Source organism: Vulpes lagopus, chromosome 1, assembly GCF_018345385.1.
Source record: "Vulpes lagopus strain Blue_001 chromosome 1, ASM1834538v1, whole genome shotgun sequence".
Classification (NCBI taxonomy): Eukaryota; Metazoa; Chordata; class Mammalia; order Carnivora; family Canidae; genus Vulpes; species Vulpes lagopus.
Window position 1 is genome coordinate 76,355,104 of NC_054824.1, and position 19,827 is coordinate 76,374,930.

At 54.3% G+C, this 19,827-nt stretch overlaps 1 protein-coding gene across 4 annotated transcripts in view; it reads left to right on the forward strand.

The window, feature by feature from the left end:
- The window catches only part of SLC12A8 (solute carrier family 12 member 8), a 116,912-nt gene that overhangs the window by 47,185 nt on the left and 49,900 nt on the right, over positions 1-19,827 (forward strand). For all 4 annotated transcript variants that reach the window (XM_041755693.1, XM_041755677.1, XM_041755686.1 and 1 more), the window contains one exon: positions 17,327-17,440. In XM_041755693.1, coding sequence (XP_041611627.1) covers positions 17,327-17,440 — 114 coding nt within the window. The remainder of the gene's footprint in view (positions 1-17,326; positions 17,441-19,827) is intronic.

Here is a 19,827-nt window from a genome sequence, read left to right on the forward strand (position 1 = left end):
GTGAGGCCGGGGCCCCCTCAACCACTGCCTGGACTCTGGGCCACGACCCTACATCAGTTGCTTCGTAATAGGACTTGATTTTAGATTCATGATTTGTTAGAAGTCAGCGGGCTCTGGTCCCCTCCTGGCTAAGCCCTCATCTGTTGGAGCACAGGGCAGGTGTCACGGAAGGACACCGACAAGGGCAGCAGGGGCGGCCTTCTGCCTGTCCCCGCGCCTCTACGACGAAGAGGCTTCTTCCACTCCTGATGCTGGCTCCCCCTGTCGTGTCCGTCTCCCAACTCAGCCCACCTTCCCATAACCTCTCCGGCCTCTCTGCCTGCCAGAGGGGGAAGCACCCCAAGCGAAAAAGTACAAGAAGACGCCAAAAGGTGGAGCATAGAATTGCAGTTGGGCCTTCCTCTGACGCCTGCGAAAATAACACAAAGCATCAGAAATAGCAGAAGCGCCGGTGGAGGCCAAAGAGCTTGGCAGGCAGCCCCGACCCCCCTGCGTTGGGTCCAGAGGGTGCGGAGCTCAGCGGGCGTCCAGCGGTCATTGGGTCAGGCTGTCAGGGCCCCGGGGACACCTCACGGCCTTTTCTGTCTAGCGTCTCAGAAAGTACCTGGCACGTGGCTGGGGCTCCGTTACACTCTGCTGAGGGACCGGGAAAGGAACCAGAATAGATCAGGCTCCGGGGTGGAGATGGACATAGTTCTAGAAAACACGAATCAGAGCGGCTTGTGGAAGTGTGACAGCAGTTATAGGAGAACGCGGCCGACCAAAGATGGTCAGGGCGCCGTCTGCAGACGGGGAATGGGGGGCAGAGGGAGCAGCTGCCCAAGGGGCCCGTGCGCTGCACACGCCCCCTGTCCAGCCTCCCCCGTCTTCCTTCCATCCACCCGCCAGGCCGTAGCTGTTAAAGCCTACTGGGTGCCAGCAGTCAGGTGCCAGCAGACGGTGGGCAGCATAATAGATACGGTCCCTGTCCTCACCAGCCGGGGAGGTGATTAGGGAAGGTCATTGGTGATGGCAAGGGTATGTTTTTGGGACGAGTGCCCCTGGAACCCAGGCTCCTTACGAGCTTCATGACGGTGGGCAAGTCCCTGAAACCCTTTGAGTTTGCTCATCTGAAAAATGGAAAGAAATGCCTCCCTGGAAGAGCTAGCTTGCTTATTTATTTATTTACTTAAATTTATTTAAATTTAATTTTATTTTTAAGATTTATTTATTTGTTCATGAGAGACACAGAGAAAGAGAGAGAGGCAGAGACACAGGCAGAGGGAGAAGCAGGCTCCATGCAGGGAGCCCGACGTGGGACTCGATCCGGGGTCTCCAGGATTAGGCCCTGGGCTGAAGGCGGTGTTGAACCACTGAGCCACCCAGGCTGCCCACTTTTTTTTTTTTTTTAAGATTTTATTTATTTATTTGATAGAGACAGAGAGAGTGAGCACAAGCAGACAGAGCAGCAGGGAGAGGGAGAAGCAGGCTCCCCCCAGAGCAGGGAGCCTGATGCGAGGCTCCGTCCCAGGACCCTGGGGTCACGACCTGAGCTGAAGGCAGATGCTCAACCACTGAGTCACCCAGGCCCCAGAGGACATTTTTTTAAGGATTAGAAATGATACTACATATCAATAGTGGCTGTGGTTTTTGAGCTTGTGTGTGTGTGGGGGGGGGTGGTTCTTCCCCCCACCGCCCCCACTTTGCTGCTTTCAAGAAGATGAGCACTTCCTGGATATCATGGAGAACAATCTTTTGGTTTTATTATTTTGATGATGATTTCCTCTGTTAAACTTCTTCTCGCTCCTCATAAGCTGGCAGAGAATGCTAGATTTCTTAAGGTGCAACGCCTTACAATCCTGATTGCAAGGGATCATTAGAGACATTCAAACGTGCGACGCCTGGGTGGCCCAATGAATTAATCATCTGACTCTTGATTTCGGCTCAGGTCACGATCTCAGAGTCGTGGGATCGAGCCCCGCGTCGGGCTCTGTGCTCAGCGCAGCATCTGCTTAAGATTCTCTCCCTTTCTGCCCCTCCCTCCGCCCACCCCCCACTCTCTCTTTCTCTCTCTAGCCCTAAAATAATTAAATTAAAAACAAGAGACATTCAAAAGTATATAAAATAGTAAATTCAAGCAGAAGATCTCTCATTGCTGTCCAAATGAAGACCATTTTACTATTATTTTTTTAATTTTTAATTTTTTTTCCATTTTAAAATTAAACGTGCAAGGGGGCACTTGCACCCCCTTATATATGTTGGCAAATTGAACTCCAAAATAAATAAATAAATAAATAAATAAATAAATAAATAAATAAAAATTAAACATGCGAAATGGGATCATCATAAGAATAGTTCTTAATGGCGCAGTCCTAAGTTCCGAAGTCATAAAGCAACTTCAGTCGTGGCCTAAAATACACAATAAACCCCATCTATTTTTCTATTTTTTTTTCTCAAGTCTCTACTTGAAGTCAGAGCCAAAAATCACTTTTTTGCTTTCTTATGCCTCACTGACTCAGGTGGGAGCCACTTTTCAGATCCATCTCCCCAGGCAATGACTCCAACCCCCACCCCCACCCCCAGTCCCTACTGTGTGGGCAGCAAATGTGCTCACAGAGCGTCTGCAGGACTGGGTTCCAGCCCTGGCCCCGTCATACCCTGGCTCGGTGACCTCGGGCAAGTCCCCTGTCTGTGCTTCAGGAAAAAAACAGGGAGACCCTAATGATACCTCCTCACAGCTTGCTTCAGGATTACACAAGGTGATAGACCCTATTTCCTCGATTTTAAAACCCCCTTGATTTGGAGACACACCAACCTTCGAGGTGGAAAACCCCATCCCGTTGAGTCTACACGTTGACTGCAAGACATCCAAGTGTCAGGAAATCATAAAAACTGCAGACAGAACAATGCAGAGAGGAGAGCCTTGCCATTAGGGGCATCCTAGACGAGCGAGCATTAGGCGGTCTCACCGTGGGCAACGGCCCCGTCCCTGGCGCCCCGTCCCTGGCGCTCGCCCCGTCAGGTGGCGAGCCGGGCCCAGGTCAGCCGGGGCACGCTGTGGCTTCCTTCCTGCGTGGAGTTCCACCGTGGGGAGACTCGGAATGCTTCAGCGTTCTCTTCTGGACCTAGCAGCCTCTCCCCCTGTAGGAGTTTCTTTGACCCTGACCCAGTGCCCCCCCTGCCCCCCCACCCCCAGCCATTTTCATGTCACCGCGCAGCCAGAAAGGGATAATATTTGTATAGTACTCCCGGGGTAAGGGGAGGGCCAGTCAGGCCAAGGAGCCAAAATCCTCACCATCTGGAACCCATTCGGGGCATTCCAGCGTGGCTCACCTTCTCTGCTTAGTTTCCAGCATGAAAAAGAAGGCGGAGGAGGGAGGAGGAAAAGAAAAAGGAGAAGGAAACTCTGGTCGTGTTCATTGGTTTGGGTTTTTGTTTGTTTGTTTGTTTGCTTTTACTGGAGAATTTTGAGGGCGTTTTCATTTTTCAGAACACTTTTACTATAATCATCTTGTATCCCGGTCTTGTATCTTGATCAACACACCCTCAGGCCTGTGGGTACCACAAGCAAACCCGTTTCCACACCCGTTTGTGTGTCGGAACAACTAGGGAAGCTTGTTATTGGTACAAATGTCTATTTCCCAGCAGCCTGGGGCCTGGGGATCTGAATTGTAAGAAGTACTCCAGGTGGTTCTTTTTTTTTCTTTTTTTTTTTTTTTAGATTTTATTTATTTATTCATGAGAGACACAGAGAGAGAGGGAGAGAGAGGCAGAGACACAGGCAGAGGGAGAAGCAGGCTCCATGCAGGGAGCCTGACGTGGGACTCGATCCCGGGTCTCCAGGATCACGCCCTGGGCCGAAGGTGGCACTAAACGGCTGAGCCACCCAGGCTGCCCCTCCAGGTGGTTCTTTATGTGCCAGCAGAGCTAGGAGCCGCTGCCTTCAGGCCCTTGGAGAGCTTCGCCCACACAACACCTTTCATGTCCTGCGCTGTTTATATCCTTTCTTACCCTGTAAAGGTGGCCTTTCGGATGTCGCGACCAAACCTAGTCACACAGTAAGTCCCCTTGCCTACGAGCATTAGTCCTGGCCCTGCAATGCAAGGAGGACCCTGCAGTGAGCAGGGAGTCTGCTTATCCGCTGGCCCAGAAGCTCAGCCTCCCGGGCTTGCGATTTTGGACACGAATATCATGTCTCAGAGTTTGGGTTAGGGACCAGCTGCTTCAGCATCACCTAGAAGCTCATTAGAAAAACAGTCTGAATCGGGCTTTCAAATTTCGGACGAGCAATCTGTATTGCAAACCAGCACACTGGTAATTTTTCTATTTTTAAAAATTTTTTATTTATTTATGATAGTCACAGAGAGAGAGAGAGAGAGGCAGAGACACAGGCAGAGGGAGAAGCAGGCTCCATGCACGGGGAGCCTGATGTGGGACTCGATCCCGTGTCTCCAGGATCGCGCCCTGGGTCAAAGGCAGGCGCTAAACTGCTGCGCCACCCAGGGAGCCCCCACACTGGTAATTTTTAATGCACATTGAGATTTGGGACCTACTGCATATGGGAGATTTAATAATCCCATGGGTCATTAAAGGGTTAATTTCCAGGTAAGGACAGATGCTGTTACCTGGGTTGAAGGCAGACTTGCTACTGCATGCTCACTGTCCAAGACACACAGCTGGCCCCTTCAAGTAACCAAGCTTGCTTCTGGTGCCACTGTTGGGGTGCTAACCGGGGAAGGATGTTGAGGTCCAAGAAACCAACGGTGTCCGTAAAAGCTCGGTATGATGGCTTGAATACAGCACAAGATTCAACACATCCTTCCCTCACTTGAGTGCAACCTGGCAGTTGGGGTGTTTCCATTCTGGCCACTGTGGGCCTCCCAATCAGAGTGAGAACTTTCAGAGGCAGCAGGTTGTAACTTAGGATCCGCGGGCCCCTGAAACGGGTGCAAAATCGAATGTGAAAAAGTGTATTTTTCTAGGAGAGGATCCAGAACTGTTGCCAGATTCTCAAAGGCACAGTTAACCCAGAAAAAGGGGAAGATTAAGGATTCAAACAGAGGAATTTTTTAAGATTAGGACTGTGGAGAATTGTAAACAAAGGCTCACGACCCGGTAAGATTTCTGAACTTCAGCCCTTGAAGCCGCCCCAGATCTGACCTCCAGCATTCCTCACCGCTAACCTGACTTCTCCCCTCCTTCCATCCGGCCTCATTCCTTCTTTTAGGTTCATCTCTCTCTGGTTTTTCTCCCCATCTTGAACTTACTGCCCCACCTGGACACGATGCCATCCCTCCTCCCACCCAGTCCTTCCCTCCTCCTCTCCCTTGCTGCCTTACTTAGGAAGCAGAGCACGTTCTTTTATTGGTTCTACCTATGGAATAACATTTCGTGTTGGTGGTTCTTGTTTTTCAAATCAGATGAATTGAACATTTAAGATTTCTCTGGGAGAGGGAGAAAATTATACCTTAGGTCGCCTGAGTGCCTGGCATTTTGGATTTGACCCTTGATGGAAATTTTTCTGTGGGCAGAGGTCCCCGCTCATCCTTGGCTGGAGGAAGGGCAGGCATGCCCCAGGCCTTCCTCTTGTTCGGAGTTTGATGAAGAAAGAGTGACTGGCCAGGATCCTAAGGGGCCCCTGGCTCCAAGGCCCTCCTGCTAGCTTGGATTATTTTTATTTGCTGGCTTTGGCTGTGGAAGGCAGAGAAGCAACCATTAGGCTGAGGAAGCCATGGGGACCCAGTCAAGGCTGCAGAAGGAAGGGAGAGCTAACGCTGTGCAGCTCTGCATCGGTGTCCGCTCCAGCTCTGTAAGCAGGAGGGGGTTTGGCCTGCTGGGCTCCCTGGCCAGAGTTCTGGGGAGGAATGCCTGAAGCATGAAGTCACTGGCTTGGGAGGGCCCTTCCACACTGCTGGGCCTGCCTGCCTCAGCCTCCAACAGCCGGGAGTTCCGAGGAAGCAACCAGGAGACAGCCTGAGGGGTGGGCCGTCCATAGATCCCATAGATCCCATAGATCCCATAGATCCCATAGATCCCATAGATCCCCGTACTGGGCTCCCTGAATGGGCCCGAGGCGCCTCCACGTGCTGGTCGCAGGGGAGTGTGGAGCTTGCTGCCTCCTGGGGGCTGATGAAGCCCCAGATGAGAGTTGTGGGGGCTATAGGATGGGGACCAGCTGGCCTCCCCTCTATGTCACTCTGGCCCCCATGAGGTCAGTGCTAGCAGTTCCTGAGCTTGTGGAGACGTGGCCCTGGGGCCTGCTTTCCATCTAACTTCCTTGTCACTCCAGTTACAGCCCCTAACGCTCCCTGGGGGCCGGGCCATGCCTGTTTGGCTTCAGGGACGGGTTCTGAAGACGTATTGAGCCCCCTGCCACCGCGTTAGCCCGACCCCAGCATGCAGGTGCTCAGCACACAGGTGCTCGGGCCAGCCCCTAAAATACCTCCCTAGGGATGGCGTTTGCCAGTGAGTTTCTGGGCCCCATAGAGGTGGCGAGTGGCTGTAACTGCCGGCCCAGTTTGAAGCACCATCACGCTCACAGCTGAGCTGTCGGAGCCATGGCTCTGGGATCTAGCCAGCCTGTGCCTTGTGGGATGGACTGTCGACTGTTCGCCTCCTCTCAAGAGCAGGGACTCACGCCCACCTAGCCGATCGTCAAAGCATAAAGTAGGATAATGCACAAGTGTTGCACTTGGCACCAGGTGGGTGCTCAGTAAGTTATCATTATCATTAGCATGGTGTATTCTGGAAGCATGGGTCCCTGGGGGCCCCCTGGGTTATATTCCAGGCCTCCAAGCTTCTCAGGCTTCAAGAGCTGGGAATCTTGTTAAAATGAAGATTCAGGTTCTGCGGGTATGGGGGTGGGTCTGGAGGAGGGGAGAGTGAGATCCTGCACCTCTAACGGGGGAAGGGCTCCCTGGTGGTGGTGCTGCTGTTGGCACCTACCCGGTCCTGCCTAGAGGAATGTCCTCCCTCCTCTTTTCTCTTTGCTCTCTGCGCCGGGGCAGAACACTCCCTAGAGTCTGTTGAAAAATACTCCCAGACAACAGGTGTGAGCTGGGACTGGCCCAGGCAGGGTATATGGTTGCCCCCCTTCCCCTGAGCACCCCCAGTGGTTGCATCCATCTGGGGACGAGGAGAGGATCTTGAGGGAGGAGGGAACTTGTCCCTGAATTTGAGGAGCTCCTGTTCTGTTGGAGAGACAGGTGCAAACACCCCTTACTGTCCAGGAGCACCCTGCAGAAAGGCTTGCAAAGGAACACGGAGGCCGAGGAACCCGCCATAAAGGAACACACTGGAATCAAACTGCGTACCCTCTGGGGCTCCCGCAGCCCAGAAAGGTGGCGGGTGCCCTGTGCTGCTTGCCCTTCTCCGAGCCAGCGGGCCGAGGCGCTGAGAGCAGAGGACGCCTGCCGGCCCCCGTGAAGGGAGGAGTGGGCACTGGCCCTGGGCAGCCCAGGTCAAAGGTGTACTCATTCAAGGCTCACTCTCATTGAGTGGGGCCTGTGTTAAACCCTGCTCCCAGGCCGGGGGTCTTAGTGACCATGAGGATCCTGTGCTGCAAAGCAAGGCTGGGACAACAGTGCCCTTGACTTTGCTCAAGTTTTGGGTGGAAACTGGGCATGGTTGATGTTGAGAAACTGCATTCTGTGCTTCTTGACAGCTTTGCCTCAGATCCTCCCCCATCCCTCCATCCTCCCCATCTTACTCCCCATGCCTGAATAAAGCCCCACAGATTCTAGATAGCAGCAAAGGGAGCCCTGATTTCTGCCTAAATCCTTGAGAGACATGCTGCTTGCGGCTGAAATCCGCCAGTAGGAACGGTGATCAGAGGCTCCCTGGGGGGCCCACCAGGTGACAGTTGGGGTCCGCAGCTAGGACTAGCCCCAGTCTGGGGCTTTGCTCCTCACTCTCTGATCAGCTTCAGCTGGGAAGCTTCCCTACATTCTCGATTCCGCATTTCCAAAGCAGAGAGGAGCCCAGGCTAGAAGCGAGGATGCAGGGGTGGCCCTTGCAGGTGGCACCGTGAAAACAAACGTCTTGCTTATCTTTCATTCTGGTAAAACATATATGACATAAAATCGGCCATTTTAAACATTTTTTAAATGTACAATTCAGTGGTATTTATTGCATCCCTCTCTTTGTGTGACCATGTTGACCCTCTGCTTCTAACACGTTTTCGTCACCCCAAGCAGAAACTGTATCCGTGAAGCCATAATAACTCCCCATCCCTCCCCCACGGCCCCTGGTAACCTCTATTCTGTTTCCTGTCTTTATGAATTTGCCTATTCTAGATATTTCATAGAAGCGGAATCACACCATATTTGTCCTTTTGTATTTTTTTTTTCATTTAACATAATGTTTTTGAGGTTCATCCGTGTCGTTGCACATGTCAGTACTTGGTTCCTTTGTGTGGTTGAATGATAATCGGTTGTATGCATATACCACATTTGGCTTATCCATTCATCTGTTGATGGGCATTCAGGTTGTTTCCATTGTTTTTTTTTTTTTTTAAGATTTTATTTATTTATTTGAGATAGAGAGAGAGAGAGTGAGCATGAGTGGGAGGAGGGGAGAGGGAGAGACAGACGCCCCGCTGAGTGTGGAGCCTGATGTGGGGCTCGATCCCGGGACCCAGAGATTATGACCTGAGCTGAAGGCAGATGTTTAACAGACTGAGCCACCCAGGTGCCCCTCCATTGTTAACTATTAATATTTTATACTTTTTGTATGTTCCCTGGGTCTAAATAACGGAGACACACCAGAGGGTCAGACAACATGGTTCCTGCTCCCGCTTGGCAGGTAGCCAGGCGGGGACAAGAGACGGGCGCCATTGCAGGACCCGGGGGCACCTACAGGACCCACTGCATGGAGTTTGGCCACCCTTGGTTCTTGTCGCCTGGCCAGCTACTAACTGTGTGAGGGTCTCCTTTTTCGGGCTTCAACCTTCCCATCTGTAAAATGGATTCGGGGCTAATGACCCCTGTGGCACTCACATTTTATGGTCCTGTGATGCTGAATCCTCTGGCATGGAATTCTGGAAGACCACCTTCATGGGTAGGGCTCATGGTAGGGAAGAGGTGCCGGCAGCTGTAGAAGGAGGGGAAGGAAGGGGTGTCTGGGAATCTGAATAATTCCAGCATAGTGCGCGGCAGGAGGGCGGCCTTGCTTGCATAACTGTAATTGTCCTGCCGGCTGGCCCCTGCAGGGGGCTACTTAACGTCCCAGCCAGCCCTTCTCTGTTGTCCTGGAGAGGGTATGCAGGCCACACTAGGGAAGGGAGATGACTCCTAGGTCAGAGCTCCTGGCCACCACGGGGGCTCGGGGCAGCCCGTCTGGGGGACTGCCAGTTGGGCTAAGATTATTTAGGGGGTTCTGAGGGCCTGGCATTTAGGCAGGATGGGAATTGGGATGCCAGAGGCCAGGACAGTCAGAAGGAGTAAGTGGTGCCTGGGTGGAACCCACAGCCAGGGTGGAGATTTCCTGTCAAAACAGCCACTTATCCTGGCCAGAGAGTGCATTCCTCTACCCCAGGAGATAAGAAGGCCCTATTTTCCTCTCAGGGCTCCTTTGAGCCCGGAATTGCTTTGGGCAGGCTGTTGGAGGCTGTGGGCTGGGGTCGGGTGGACAGGTCCTCGGTGGCTCCCGCACTCGGGCCCCTGCATCCCCCAGCGAGCGCTGACCCCAGCGCTGACCCCGCAGGGGCAGCCCAGGCTTGAATCCAGTTTCCTCTGTGCTCTGAGTCGTCTCCCTGGAGAACGCTCCCATCCAATAGGGTTGTCGGGAGCTAACGCCCCGAAGGGCGCAGGACGGTGACTGGCATGAGGCTCTGCTCCATGGGGGTGGCGGTCACTGTTGTTACCCCCAGGCACCTCTCTGTCTCCTGGGCCCAGGTGAGCCTCAGTTCTCACTGGAGTCCAGCCCTTTCGTGTTCTGGGGCCTTTGACGGCTCTTTTCTCTGAAGGCATCTCCAGGCAAGTCTCTTGTCTCAACTTGCTTGACCCCAAGGCCGTTATAAGAAAAGGCTCATTAAGCGTTTAAAATAGAGCCATGTCAGCAGATGGAACAATTTCTTGGGTATTAGAAGCCATTCTTTGTCAAGCAAAGGCTCGTCCTCACTTTCACAAGCGAGGAACCCTTTGCTCCAAAAGAACCTCCGAACTGTCCATCCTAGATTGTAGGGGTTGGCAGGAGCCTCTCTTGTTACGGGAAACTTTTAGCCACCCCCTTCCGAGGGGGGGCCACCCTGACACCCCCTCAACTCAGGCCCTGCATCCCCTGGTTGCCAAGCCCTGGGGGCTTTCCAGCTCTTCCAAGCAGCCGGTCGTCCAGGAGGGCGGAGGCCTTCCCCAGGGGCCCGGAGGCTCCAGGCTGCTCCTCCCCGTACCCTCTGGGCAGGCACAGCCCCACTTCAGACTTCCCCTCTGGCCCCTGCTGGACTGCCCAGCCCTCCCTGTGTGTATTTTCTCTCTGGGTGGGGGCCTGGGAGCTGGAAACCCTGCTCACATCCTCTCCCCACCCTCCCTTCAGAGGACCGAATTCCAAAGAGGCTGAAGCCAGTGCGGAGGTTGTGGTGGGGGGAAGGCCACCAGCAGGCCCCGAGGACTCCTGTGGGGAAGGCGGGTGGTACCTGCGCGGGTGGTGCCTCTGGAGGCTCTTCCAAGCCCATCATTTCCCTTCCGTCCCTCCAGTCCGTGGTCAGGACAGTACGAAGCAATACAGCCTGACCGAGCTGAAGCTCACAACCCTTCTCCGGCGTCCCTCGATGGGCTGGGACCGCGACGAGCCAGTTCGGGGAGACCCGCCACCGTGTGCGCTCCAGGCTGGACCCCAAGCTGCGGCTCCTGGGCCACCTCCCACCCGTGGGCTCTGCAGGGCTGGCTGGCCTCGGGGAGCTCCAGGGCCCTGGGTCCCTGAAGGCCCGTCGGTGTGCTAGACCTTGAGTTCCCTGCCTGCCCTGATGGAGGGCCCCCAAGTACCGTAGTAACAGAAGACCTAGTGGCAGGCCTTGTACTTCGCAATTGCTCTGTTTTATCAGCATATTAAGAAATGTGGTGGGGGGCTCATCCCCCAGTTCCGTAGGAGGTGGGAGCAGGGAGGTCGGGGTGGTGCCCATGCGTCCTGGAGGCTACCTTGGGGTGTGCGTCTGCCCCTGGACGTCGGTGGTGTAACTGGAGCCTGCGTGTGAAGGATGGGCTTCTGGCTGGGCCTCGTTCAGAATTGGAAGGGATCTGAACCGTCACCTGGGACCCCGCACCTGCGCCTGGGAGTGTGGCCTGCAGCACCTGGGTGCTCAGTGGGCCTGGGTGTGGAGCCTGGGCTCATCCCAGATTGACAGGATTTGCATTTCAAAAGGAAAAGGGACTCACCTACAGCCACACACACCCCCCTGCCCGCCCCTCCCCAGGAACCAGGGCACCAACCCCTGTGTCTAGACTCTGGTTCCTGACACCACCCTTCCCTTCCTCCCCAGAGATCTTCAGGATGCTCCTGCCAGGAAGGAGCCCCCCACCCCCACTCCTGTGCTCCACCCAAGGCAGGAGGACAAAAGTCTGGCTTCTCCCAACTCCATGCCGTCCGCTGCCCGCATCCCACGCCCCCACCCCTGTGCAGCCCAGAGGAGGAGAGGAGGGAAAGCTCCACTGGTGATGCAGGGCGGGTGCAGGGTGGGCTGCCCGGGTCAGGGCCCTGTGGTGGCGCAGGGTCCGAGTAGTGGTGGGGGCGGCTGGGGCCAGGGCCGGGGGGCCGGGGGGGTGGGGGGCAGGATGGGCCCTGGACCCGCTCCTTCCTCCCCTTTCCACGGAGGCCATCCCTCCCTCAAGCTGCCTACCCCGCCCGCCTCCCAGAGCGGTGGGGACACTGCCACGAGGCCCTCATGGGGCCCTGGGGACCCTCCGCCGCCCCTGCCCTCCGGCTCCGTCCCCCACCGCGTCGCTGTGCTGCGTGTCCCTTCCCGGAGCCTCAGCCTCTCCTTTCCTTTTCCTCGCAGCCTTGCTCTTCCTGTGACCTCGGCCGCGGCCGGCGGCCTCCCTCCCTTCCTCTCCCGGGCCCTGCCTCCGCTCTTTCTAGCTCTTTCTGTTCCTGGTCGTGGCCCTCCCATTGTCAGCCCAGGAAGGGCCCTGTCGGGGTCCAGGGGAGGGCCCCCAGCCCCAGCCCCTGCCCCGGGGCCGCCCAGCAGCCGCCCCCACCCCAGCCCCGCGGCCCTCAGTTTGAGAAGCCCGGTCGCTCCCCCGCAGGCCCGGCCGCTCACCTCCCCTCGCCTTCTGACTTCAGACCCCAGAGGTGGGGGGCCGGGGGGGGGGGGGGGAAGGGGTCGGGAGCCGCAGGTGCCGCGCGGAGCTTCCCAGCAGCGAGCTGACCAGAAGGTTCCGGAGGGCGCTTTGTCACGGCTGGTGACCAGGGCTGGCTGCCTTGGGCCCGGGCAAGGCGGGTGGGACCCCACGAGTACTGGGGGGCAGACAGTGACCCTGTGGGACCGGGGCCTATCGGGGGCAGCGGGAGAAGCCATGTCACCCATATTTAGGAAGGAAAGGCCAAGCCTTTCTGCAGACAGACCTTCTGGTATCTTCCCTCCGTGTCTCCTGCCCGGGTGTTGTCTGGATTTGCTTTCTCTCTCCCATGCCCCCCCCCACTCCACCCCGTTCTGCTTTTGTTCTCCCTGCAAGTGCAGAGCTCCGGTGGGGTCTAAGCAGTTTTGGTAGATACAGAAACAGGCGTTCGGGTCGCAGCCAGGTGTGTTCACATGCGGCAGGTGCAGGCACCGGGCCTCCAGGGCTGGAAGTCGCCAGCTGAGGAGGCCCGAGACCGGCTCCCCATTGTACCAGCAGCAGGACTGAGGGTTCCTAGGGGCGAAGACGCCAGCTTTAGGATCTCTGGGGACAAAGCTCGGGGTGGATTGCAGAGAGAGAGCATGCCGGTGGCGACCTTTGAGCCCACGCGGCCCCAGGGCCCAGGCTTGGCTCTGTCTCCTCTGAGCTGTGTGAGGCCTCCCCCCCAGTCACATGCCCCCAGGTGTGTGTGGCCTTCCACAGGGAGGCCCCTGTCAGCCCCCTGCAGGAAGAGGGGGGATGCCTTGAGCCCCGGGGTGACCTCCTGGGCTTGATGAGGACCTGTGCTGCGTGCCTCGGCACCCTCCCCCTGGGGGTGTCCCCCAGGCCTCCAGAGACAAGGCTGACCCCCTCTGCAGGGGAGGGGGAACCCGGGGACTGGCCTACTGGAGGAGAAGCAGTGGCTGGAGTACAGGCAGGTCCGCTGTGTAGCCTTGGGCAAGATTCTTCACCTCCCTGCGCCTGGTGTCCTTACCCCTGATCTGCAGAGCAGCCATGAGATCAAGGGTGACGTTGTAAGGACTTGGTGCCCAGGAGCCGGCCCATGGGAGGCCACTGGTCGTTACGTTTGGAGCAGAGGTTGCCCTGTGATGTCCCCTGGGAGCCCGTACAGTCCTGCGCCCGGGGACTCCTCGCTGCCCGGCAGGGACCGCAGTGTGAACCGTCGGCTGCGGCGAGGCAGGGCATGGTGGGGGTCGGGGGGGGGGTACGCTGTCGGTGTATGCGGGCAGCCCCTAGCATGGGAGTCCTGAGCCTCGGGGTCCATGCCCCTCAGAGGGGCTTCAGAGGCCGGGAGCCCACACACGATGTGTCTGTGGGGACAGCTTCCATCGGATTCCCCAGTGGGGGCCACAGCTACAAAGATTAAGAACTTTTTTCCCAGCATGAAGACCCCCTGGAAGAGGGCACGGCAGGTGGGGTCTGCTCAGCCCTGTGCCCTGGATGTGTCCATCCGGCCTCACCCCAGGCCTCAGCCAGCAAGTGCACGCCAGGCAGGGACATGAGGCATCCGCCCTGCCGGAAGCTCAAGGTTCAGCTGCATCAGATTTGGGGCGGGGGAGAGAGACCAGGGCCCCAGAAGTTGTGGTCGGACAAGTAGGGCCAAGCCTCACTGAAGGCTGGCTGAGGACGGGGACGGAGGTGTGGGATTGTTAGGGGGTAGACGCATAAGGGAAGGTCAGAGCAGAGGAAATGGAGACGATCCAGCACGCCAGCTCCTGGAGCTCCTTCTCATCCCCTGGAAAGTGGCACATATGAGGGGACGGCCCTGAGGTCTGCCCCTGCCCGAGCGGGCTGGCCAGAAAGTCATCGAACGATGTCTCTAGGCCTTGAATTCTAGTTGGAGGGTGATTGTTGCAGGATCTTATGCACAGACCTTGGGCTGTGTCTCATGGACAAGTGGCTGAGGTGCTCTCCACCCCCCCCCCCCACCCCTCCATTTCTTTTCTTTTTTCTTTTGGTCCTTATTTTATCTGCCCTATCTTGATACCTGTGTTTTTCTCATCAATCAGTTTGAGAAGCAGGTAGAGTATGGATGGAAAGAAAAAAAAAGAAAAGAAAAGAACTTGTTTACAGGAAAGGAGTCTAGGGAAAGTAGGCTTTTGGTCCTGGGATGTCGTTTGTTTGTTTTTCTAAAATATATTATTTTTTATTGGTAAGTTGATTTTGCTTGTGAAAGGCAATGTGGAAAATCTGTAAAAAAGAAAAAAGGAAAAGAGAAATCGCTCATAACTGCATTAAACAGACATCCATAGTTAGTACTTTAGTATGTTTCCTTCTAGTCTTTTCTTACATGCACAAATTAAATTTTTTTTTGCTATCTGTACTATAAGTGGTGTCCAGTTTTCTTCCTTCACACGTATCATACGTAACATGGACAATTTTCTGTGGTACTAAAAACCCTTTATAAACGTTTCAAACGCTCCAGGCCCCCATAGTCAGATGTTTTGACTCCCCATTTTACATCATTAGCGATAAAGCGTTGACCGTGTTTTTGTCCGTAAAGTTCTTTTCAAAGTTTGGGTGATTTCCTTGAGGAAGGGTGAGAAGCACACCCGCAGGAGAGGGCTGGCTCGGCCGCGTGGGTGCGCGGTGTGCTGGGGGCTGCGTGGGGCTGCGTTCACCGGGGGCCGTGCAGAGGGAGGGGAGGAGGCTGGCTCCTCACAGGCCCTGGCGAGAGCCCACGGACTTAGGCCCTTGATCTGTGGATCTGCTTGTGGCAGATCAAAAGTCCTCCTGGTGACTCATCCGTGGGCAGAGCCCTCAGGCCTGGTGACTGAACACCCACCTCCCTCTGAGCGGCCCTGGGGACTGCCGAGGTCCCTGGAGCCTGAGGAAGGGCTGCCCAGGTGCCTCCGGCCCTGTGTGCGTGCGCCGCCAGGCCCGTGCACCATCCCAGCTTGCCTGAACTCCGCTCCAAGACAGGCTGGGCTTGGTTTTCACCTCAGAAAGGCCAGTCAGTGGGGTCAGCCAGCGGATAAAGTTAACTCAGCCATTATTGCTTTTTTGTTAATGAGGGGAAGACCAGCTGTGAAGATGCCAAACCATTCAGAAACGTTGCACAGGACTTCACGTCTAGGGCGAATTCTGCGTTCAGGCAGAGGAAAGCAATCCACAGTGATTCTAAGTCCTCACCGGACCCCGAGGGTCCCTTTCTGAGCTTTCACTGTATTATTATTATTTTTTTTTACGAAATATTTTTCCTATTAAGTTATAAGTCTTGGAAGCTGTGAAAAGCACTGGCAATCTCATTGGACTCATGAGCAAGCAGGAGCTCTGTTGTGCATGGAAGCTCAGAGGGAAGCTAAGCCCCGAGGTAGGTGGAGGACAGTTGGGCAGGAAATTCTCTCACCATAGCTCTAGGGGTTGGCTGGAGTGATGGCCAAATGCCCATCCTGTGTGGCTGTGGGGGTTGAGGGAAGGGAGCAGGACTGGCTTCTCTTAGACTGTAGTTGACAGAAACAGACCAACTCATTCTCAGAGATGAGATTCAAAAAGCAGAGCCTAGATACCTACCCTGGGTGTTTTCAGGCCTAAGAATACTTGACTTGGATCTTAAGCTCGCACAGCCCACTAACATGCCCACAGATGCTGTTCAAAGTGACCTCTTTTAACAGAGAGGCAAAGTAGGCTTGAAGCCACCTGAAAAATTTTATTGAAGTCAGGGTACAATTGTTTAAAGTGCTTTGAAGAAATCGGATCTGAGACGTTCCTGCTATAAAGTAGCCCACGAACAAGGCAAACGGAAAGCATGAATTCAAGATGTGCCCATAGCCAAGATCTAAGAGAAAGATTCCTCTTCATGTGACCTGTATTTGCTACCTGCCTCTTGTGTGGCAGGCACAGCGCTGGATTCTGGGGGACAGAGCTGTGGAAGGCTGCATTTCCTGTCCCGAGGAGTCTAGCTGGGGAAAGATCTAACGTGGCCAGTCACAGTACTGAGAACACGTAGGGGGAATCCATTCTGATTCAGGGGCTGATGTAAAACCCAAAGGAAGTCGCGTTTGAGACGGGCTTGAAAAGTGAGCATGGCATTGGGGCTTGGAGAAGTGGGAGAAGGGTCTGGAAGGCCGGAGACACAAGGGATGGGTATTACTGGTGTTCTTGGGGAGAGTCATCTGCATGACTGCTGGGCAGAGGAACGGAAAGGATGAGCAGGAATCGGTGGCGTGCGGCCTGGTGGTCGAGGGTGTTGATTCTCATCGTAAGGAGTTTGGACTATGTTCTGCAGCGAAGAGGGACCCATGGCCAGGGTTCTGAACAGAGAAATTAGAAATTAGAAAATCAAAAAACTGATTTTTTGGGATCCCTGGGTGGCGCAGCGGTTTGGCGCCTGCCTTTGGCCCAGGGCTGCGCCGATTCTGGAGACCCGGGATCGAATCCCACGTCGGGCTCCCAGTGCATGGAGCCTGCTTCTCCCTCTGCCTGTGTCTCTGCCTCTCTCTCTCTCTCTGTGATTATCATAAATAAAAAAAAAAAAATTGATTTTTTAAATTAACGGAAGATGCATAAATACATGCTCCATGAAGGATTTCAGCTATACTGAAATCTATCAAGAAAAAAGAAAGAAAAGAAAGGAAAAAAAATGCTCCCTTTCCCAGGGGTAACTACTGTTCTCCTTCAAGGCATTTCATCTGCCTGTCTCTAGGGGTGTAGACAAGCAAAGTCAGGCCCTGGAAGTGGGAAGGCCGATTCTGTTAGACTTCCTGCTCGCTCGCTCGCTCTCTTTCACACACACACACACACACACACACAGCCCTGCCTTTTAATATTTAAATATATATAAGATAGGACTATAATCTGGGGAAGCCTATATACTATCTTATCACTTAGCTCATTAAAAAAATTTTTTTTTAGATTTTTATTTATTTATTTGAGAGAGAGCGAGTGAGCGAGAGAGCCCATGAGTGGCAGGGAGGAGCAGGGGGAGTGGGAGAAGCAGACTCCCCGCTGAACAGGGAGCCCTACGCGGGGCTCGATCCTTGGACCCTGAGATCATGCTCTGCTTTCTGTTGTTTCAGAGCATGGTTTTATTGGCTACTCGCCGGAACTGCTATGGAACAACACTCTGCCGGATTACAGTCCTGGAGAATCTTTCTTCACGGTCTTCGGGGTGTTCTTCCCAGCGGCCACAGGTACAGTAGTTTGGGTGCTCTTGCCCACCCATGTGAGGGGTATGAATGCTTGGTTCCGAAGCTCAGCATTGTAAGTGGCCTGCGTGTGCTCCTAGGATGTATGTCTGACTTGAGAGGTGGCCTTAGCCTAGTTCATTATTCCCGAAGGCCTCCCACATTGTTTCATCTTCCCTATGCGCCATAGCTATGTATTGAAACCTGTTGGCCTACTTAAGAGAAGGGACATTTTTCTCTTAGGGCTGAACAGGATGGATTCCTCAGCAAGACAAGCTGCGCCTTCCACCCTGCAATGAGCCTAAACGTGGTCTAGAAACTCCCCTCTCTCTAGCCTAACCTGTATGTCTTCTCCCAGGAGGCAGAGCAACGCTATATTGTCTTCTCACTGCGCTGGGTGTGGGTGAAACCAGGATCCTATGGACAATGAATGAATCTCTTTAACCCACATTCCCCATTTTTCTGGCTCTCCAGTGGCCAGGGAGGAGCTTTCCAAAGCTGAGATCGCTCTAGGACCCTGGCCTAGAAGGTAGTAAGCTAACCTTACTTATAGACCATGTTGACCAAACGGTCTATAAGAAATAACCATTTGCTAGTGACTGGGCTTGTCGCAGAGCACAGACTGAGAGAAGCGTTTTACTCTTGGTCAGGTAGTGTTGACGCCCTGGATTGTGTTTGATTTCGTCTCCTTCTCCTCGTCTCCTCCTGGCCCTCTCACTTGCCTTTCTAGGTACATCCTCTTCGATGCACCCATTAAATGTTGGAGTTTTTCAGGCTATGCCCAGGCCCTCTTCTCTTCTTTCTCTACTGTGCCCCTTAGAATCTCATCCACGCCTGCTGTTCAATGGCCACTCACAAGGCCGATGACCCCTAGACCTGTACCTCCGGCCTAGACTTCTCGGAGCTCCATACGCTACGCTCAGTCGCTCCCATGACATCATCTGTTGGGCATCTCAGACCCATTATGTTCAGAGCCAAGCCCACGGCACCCATCCCCCAACTGGCTCTTCTCCTTCTCTCCTGATCTCAGGAAAGGGCACCTCCATCCAGATAATTGCTCATGCCAACGGGGAGTTATTCGTGCCAACGTGCTCTTTCTTACCAGTACCCTCCCAGCCCTGTCAATTCTTCCTCCTAGAGGAGCTTCTTCTTTACGTCCTACGTCTGTCTGCTTCTGCCACCTGAGCACTCTGGTCCAAGGCTCATCTCTCCCTGGATCACTTCAGGAGTTTCCTACCTGACCCACGGTCCCCACCCCTGCCCCAGGCTGGCCACAGCTGGAGCTAGGCCTCAGCGGCGGCAGGTGGAGTCCTGGTCCACAAGTCCAGATGTGCCAGAAGTAGTGCATTCCTTTCGTTTTTATGAAATGCAAAAGGCTGGCGTCTGACTCTAAGCCTTCATTCTGCCAGGATGACTGAAAACTCACGTCAATCATTCACGGTGGCTCCACTGTGGCCTGCCATCCTGTTCTGAGGCCTTAGGGTCTTCTAGCTTTTCATCACTGAACGCAGAGCCAGACCCTCTTGTTGTACTGTCTGCACATCCTACGGGCTCTCTGCTGCTTCTGAACCAGCAATCTGAACCTGGGGGCCCTGTGTAGACGCTATGCATGTCCCAGGCCCTCCTCTCTAGGGTCTTGTGGGGTCCCTACCAGTGCTGACATGGAGGGTGCCCCAGGTCCACACTGCTCCAGATCCTATGCGCTTCTCTCCCGGCCTCCAGCCCCAGGGGCAATCTTCTGTAGCAATATGGTGGGCACCCCGCCTCGGGGCCAGCTTTATGGGCACGAGCCTACGCATTCACACTGCGCCCACTCTCAGAAGGGCCCCACGCTTGGTTTAATGATTCACTCTTGCTAAAATTCTTAGTAATTTTTGAACAAAGGATCTTATTATTTTTATTTGCACTGGACCCAGCAAACTATGTACCAAAGTTTATTCTTATCCCCCCCATGCTTTTCCCACCCGTTTTGTTTCTTCTTCTTCTTCTTCTTCTTCTCTTCTTCTTCTTCTTCTTCTTCTTCTTCTTCTTCTTCTTCTTCTTCTTCTTCTTCTTCTTCTTCCTCTTCTTCTTCTTCCTCTTCCTCTTCCTCTTCCTCTTCTTTTTAAAATCTGATATTTTATTTATTTATTTTTAATTTAAATTCAATTTGCCATCACCCAGTGCTCCTCACAGCACATGCTCTCATTAATGCCCGTCACCCGGTTACCCCGTTCCCCCCCCACCCCCACTTTCTTACCTCCTTGATTATCTAAAGTCTCCTAAGGGCTCAGGCTTGATTATCTAAAGTCTCCTAAGGGCTCAGGCTTTGGAGTAACTCCTGTTACTTAACAGGAGTTTGGAAAATTCTGTTTCCTCTTTCCCCGTATCTCCCTCAAGGCAATAAAATATAG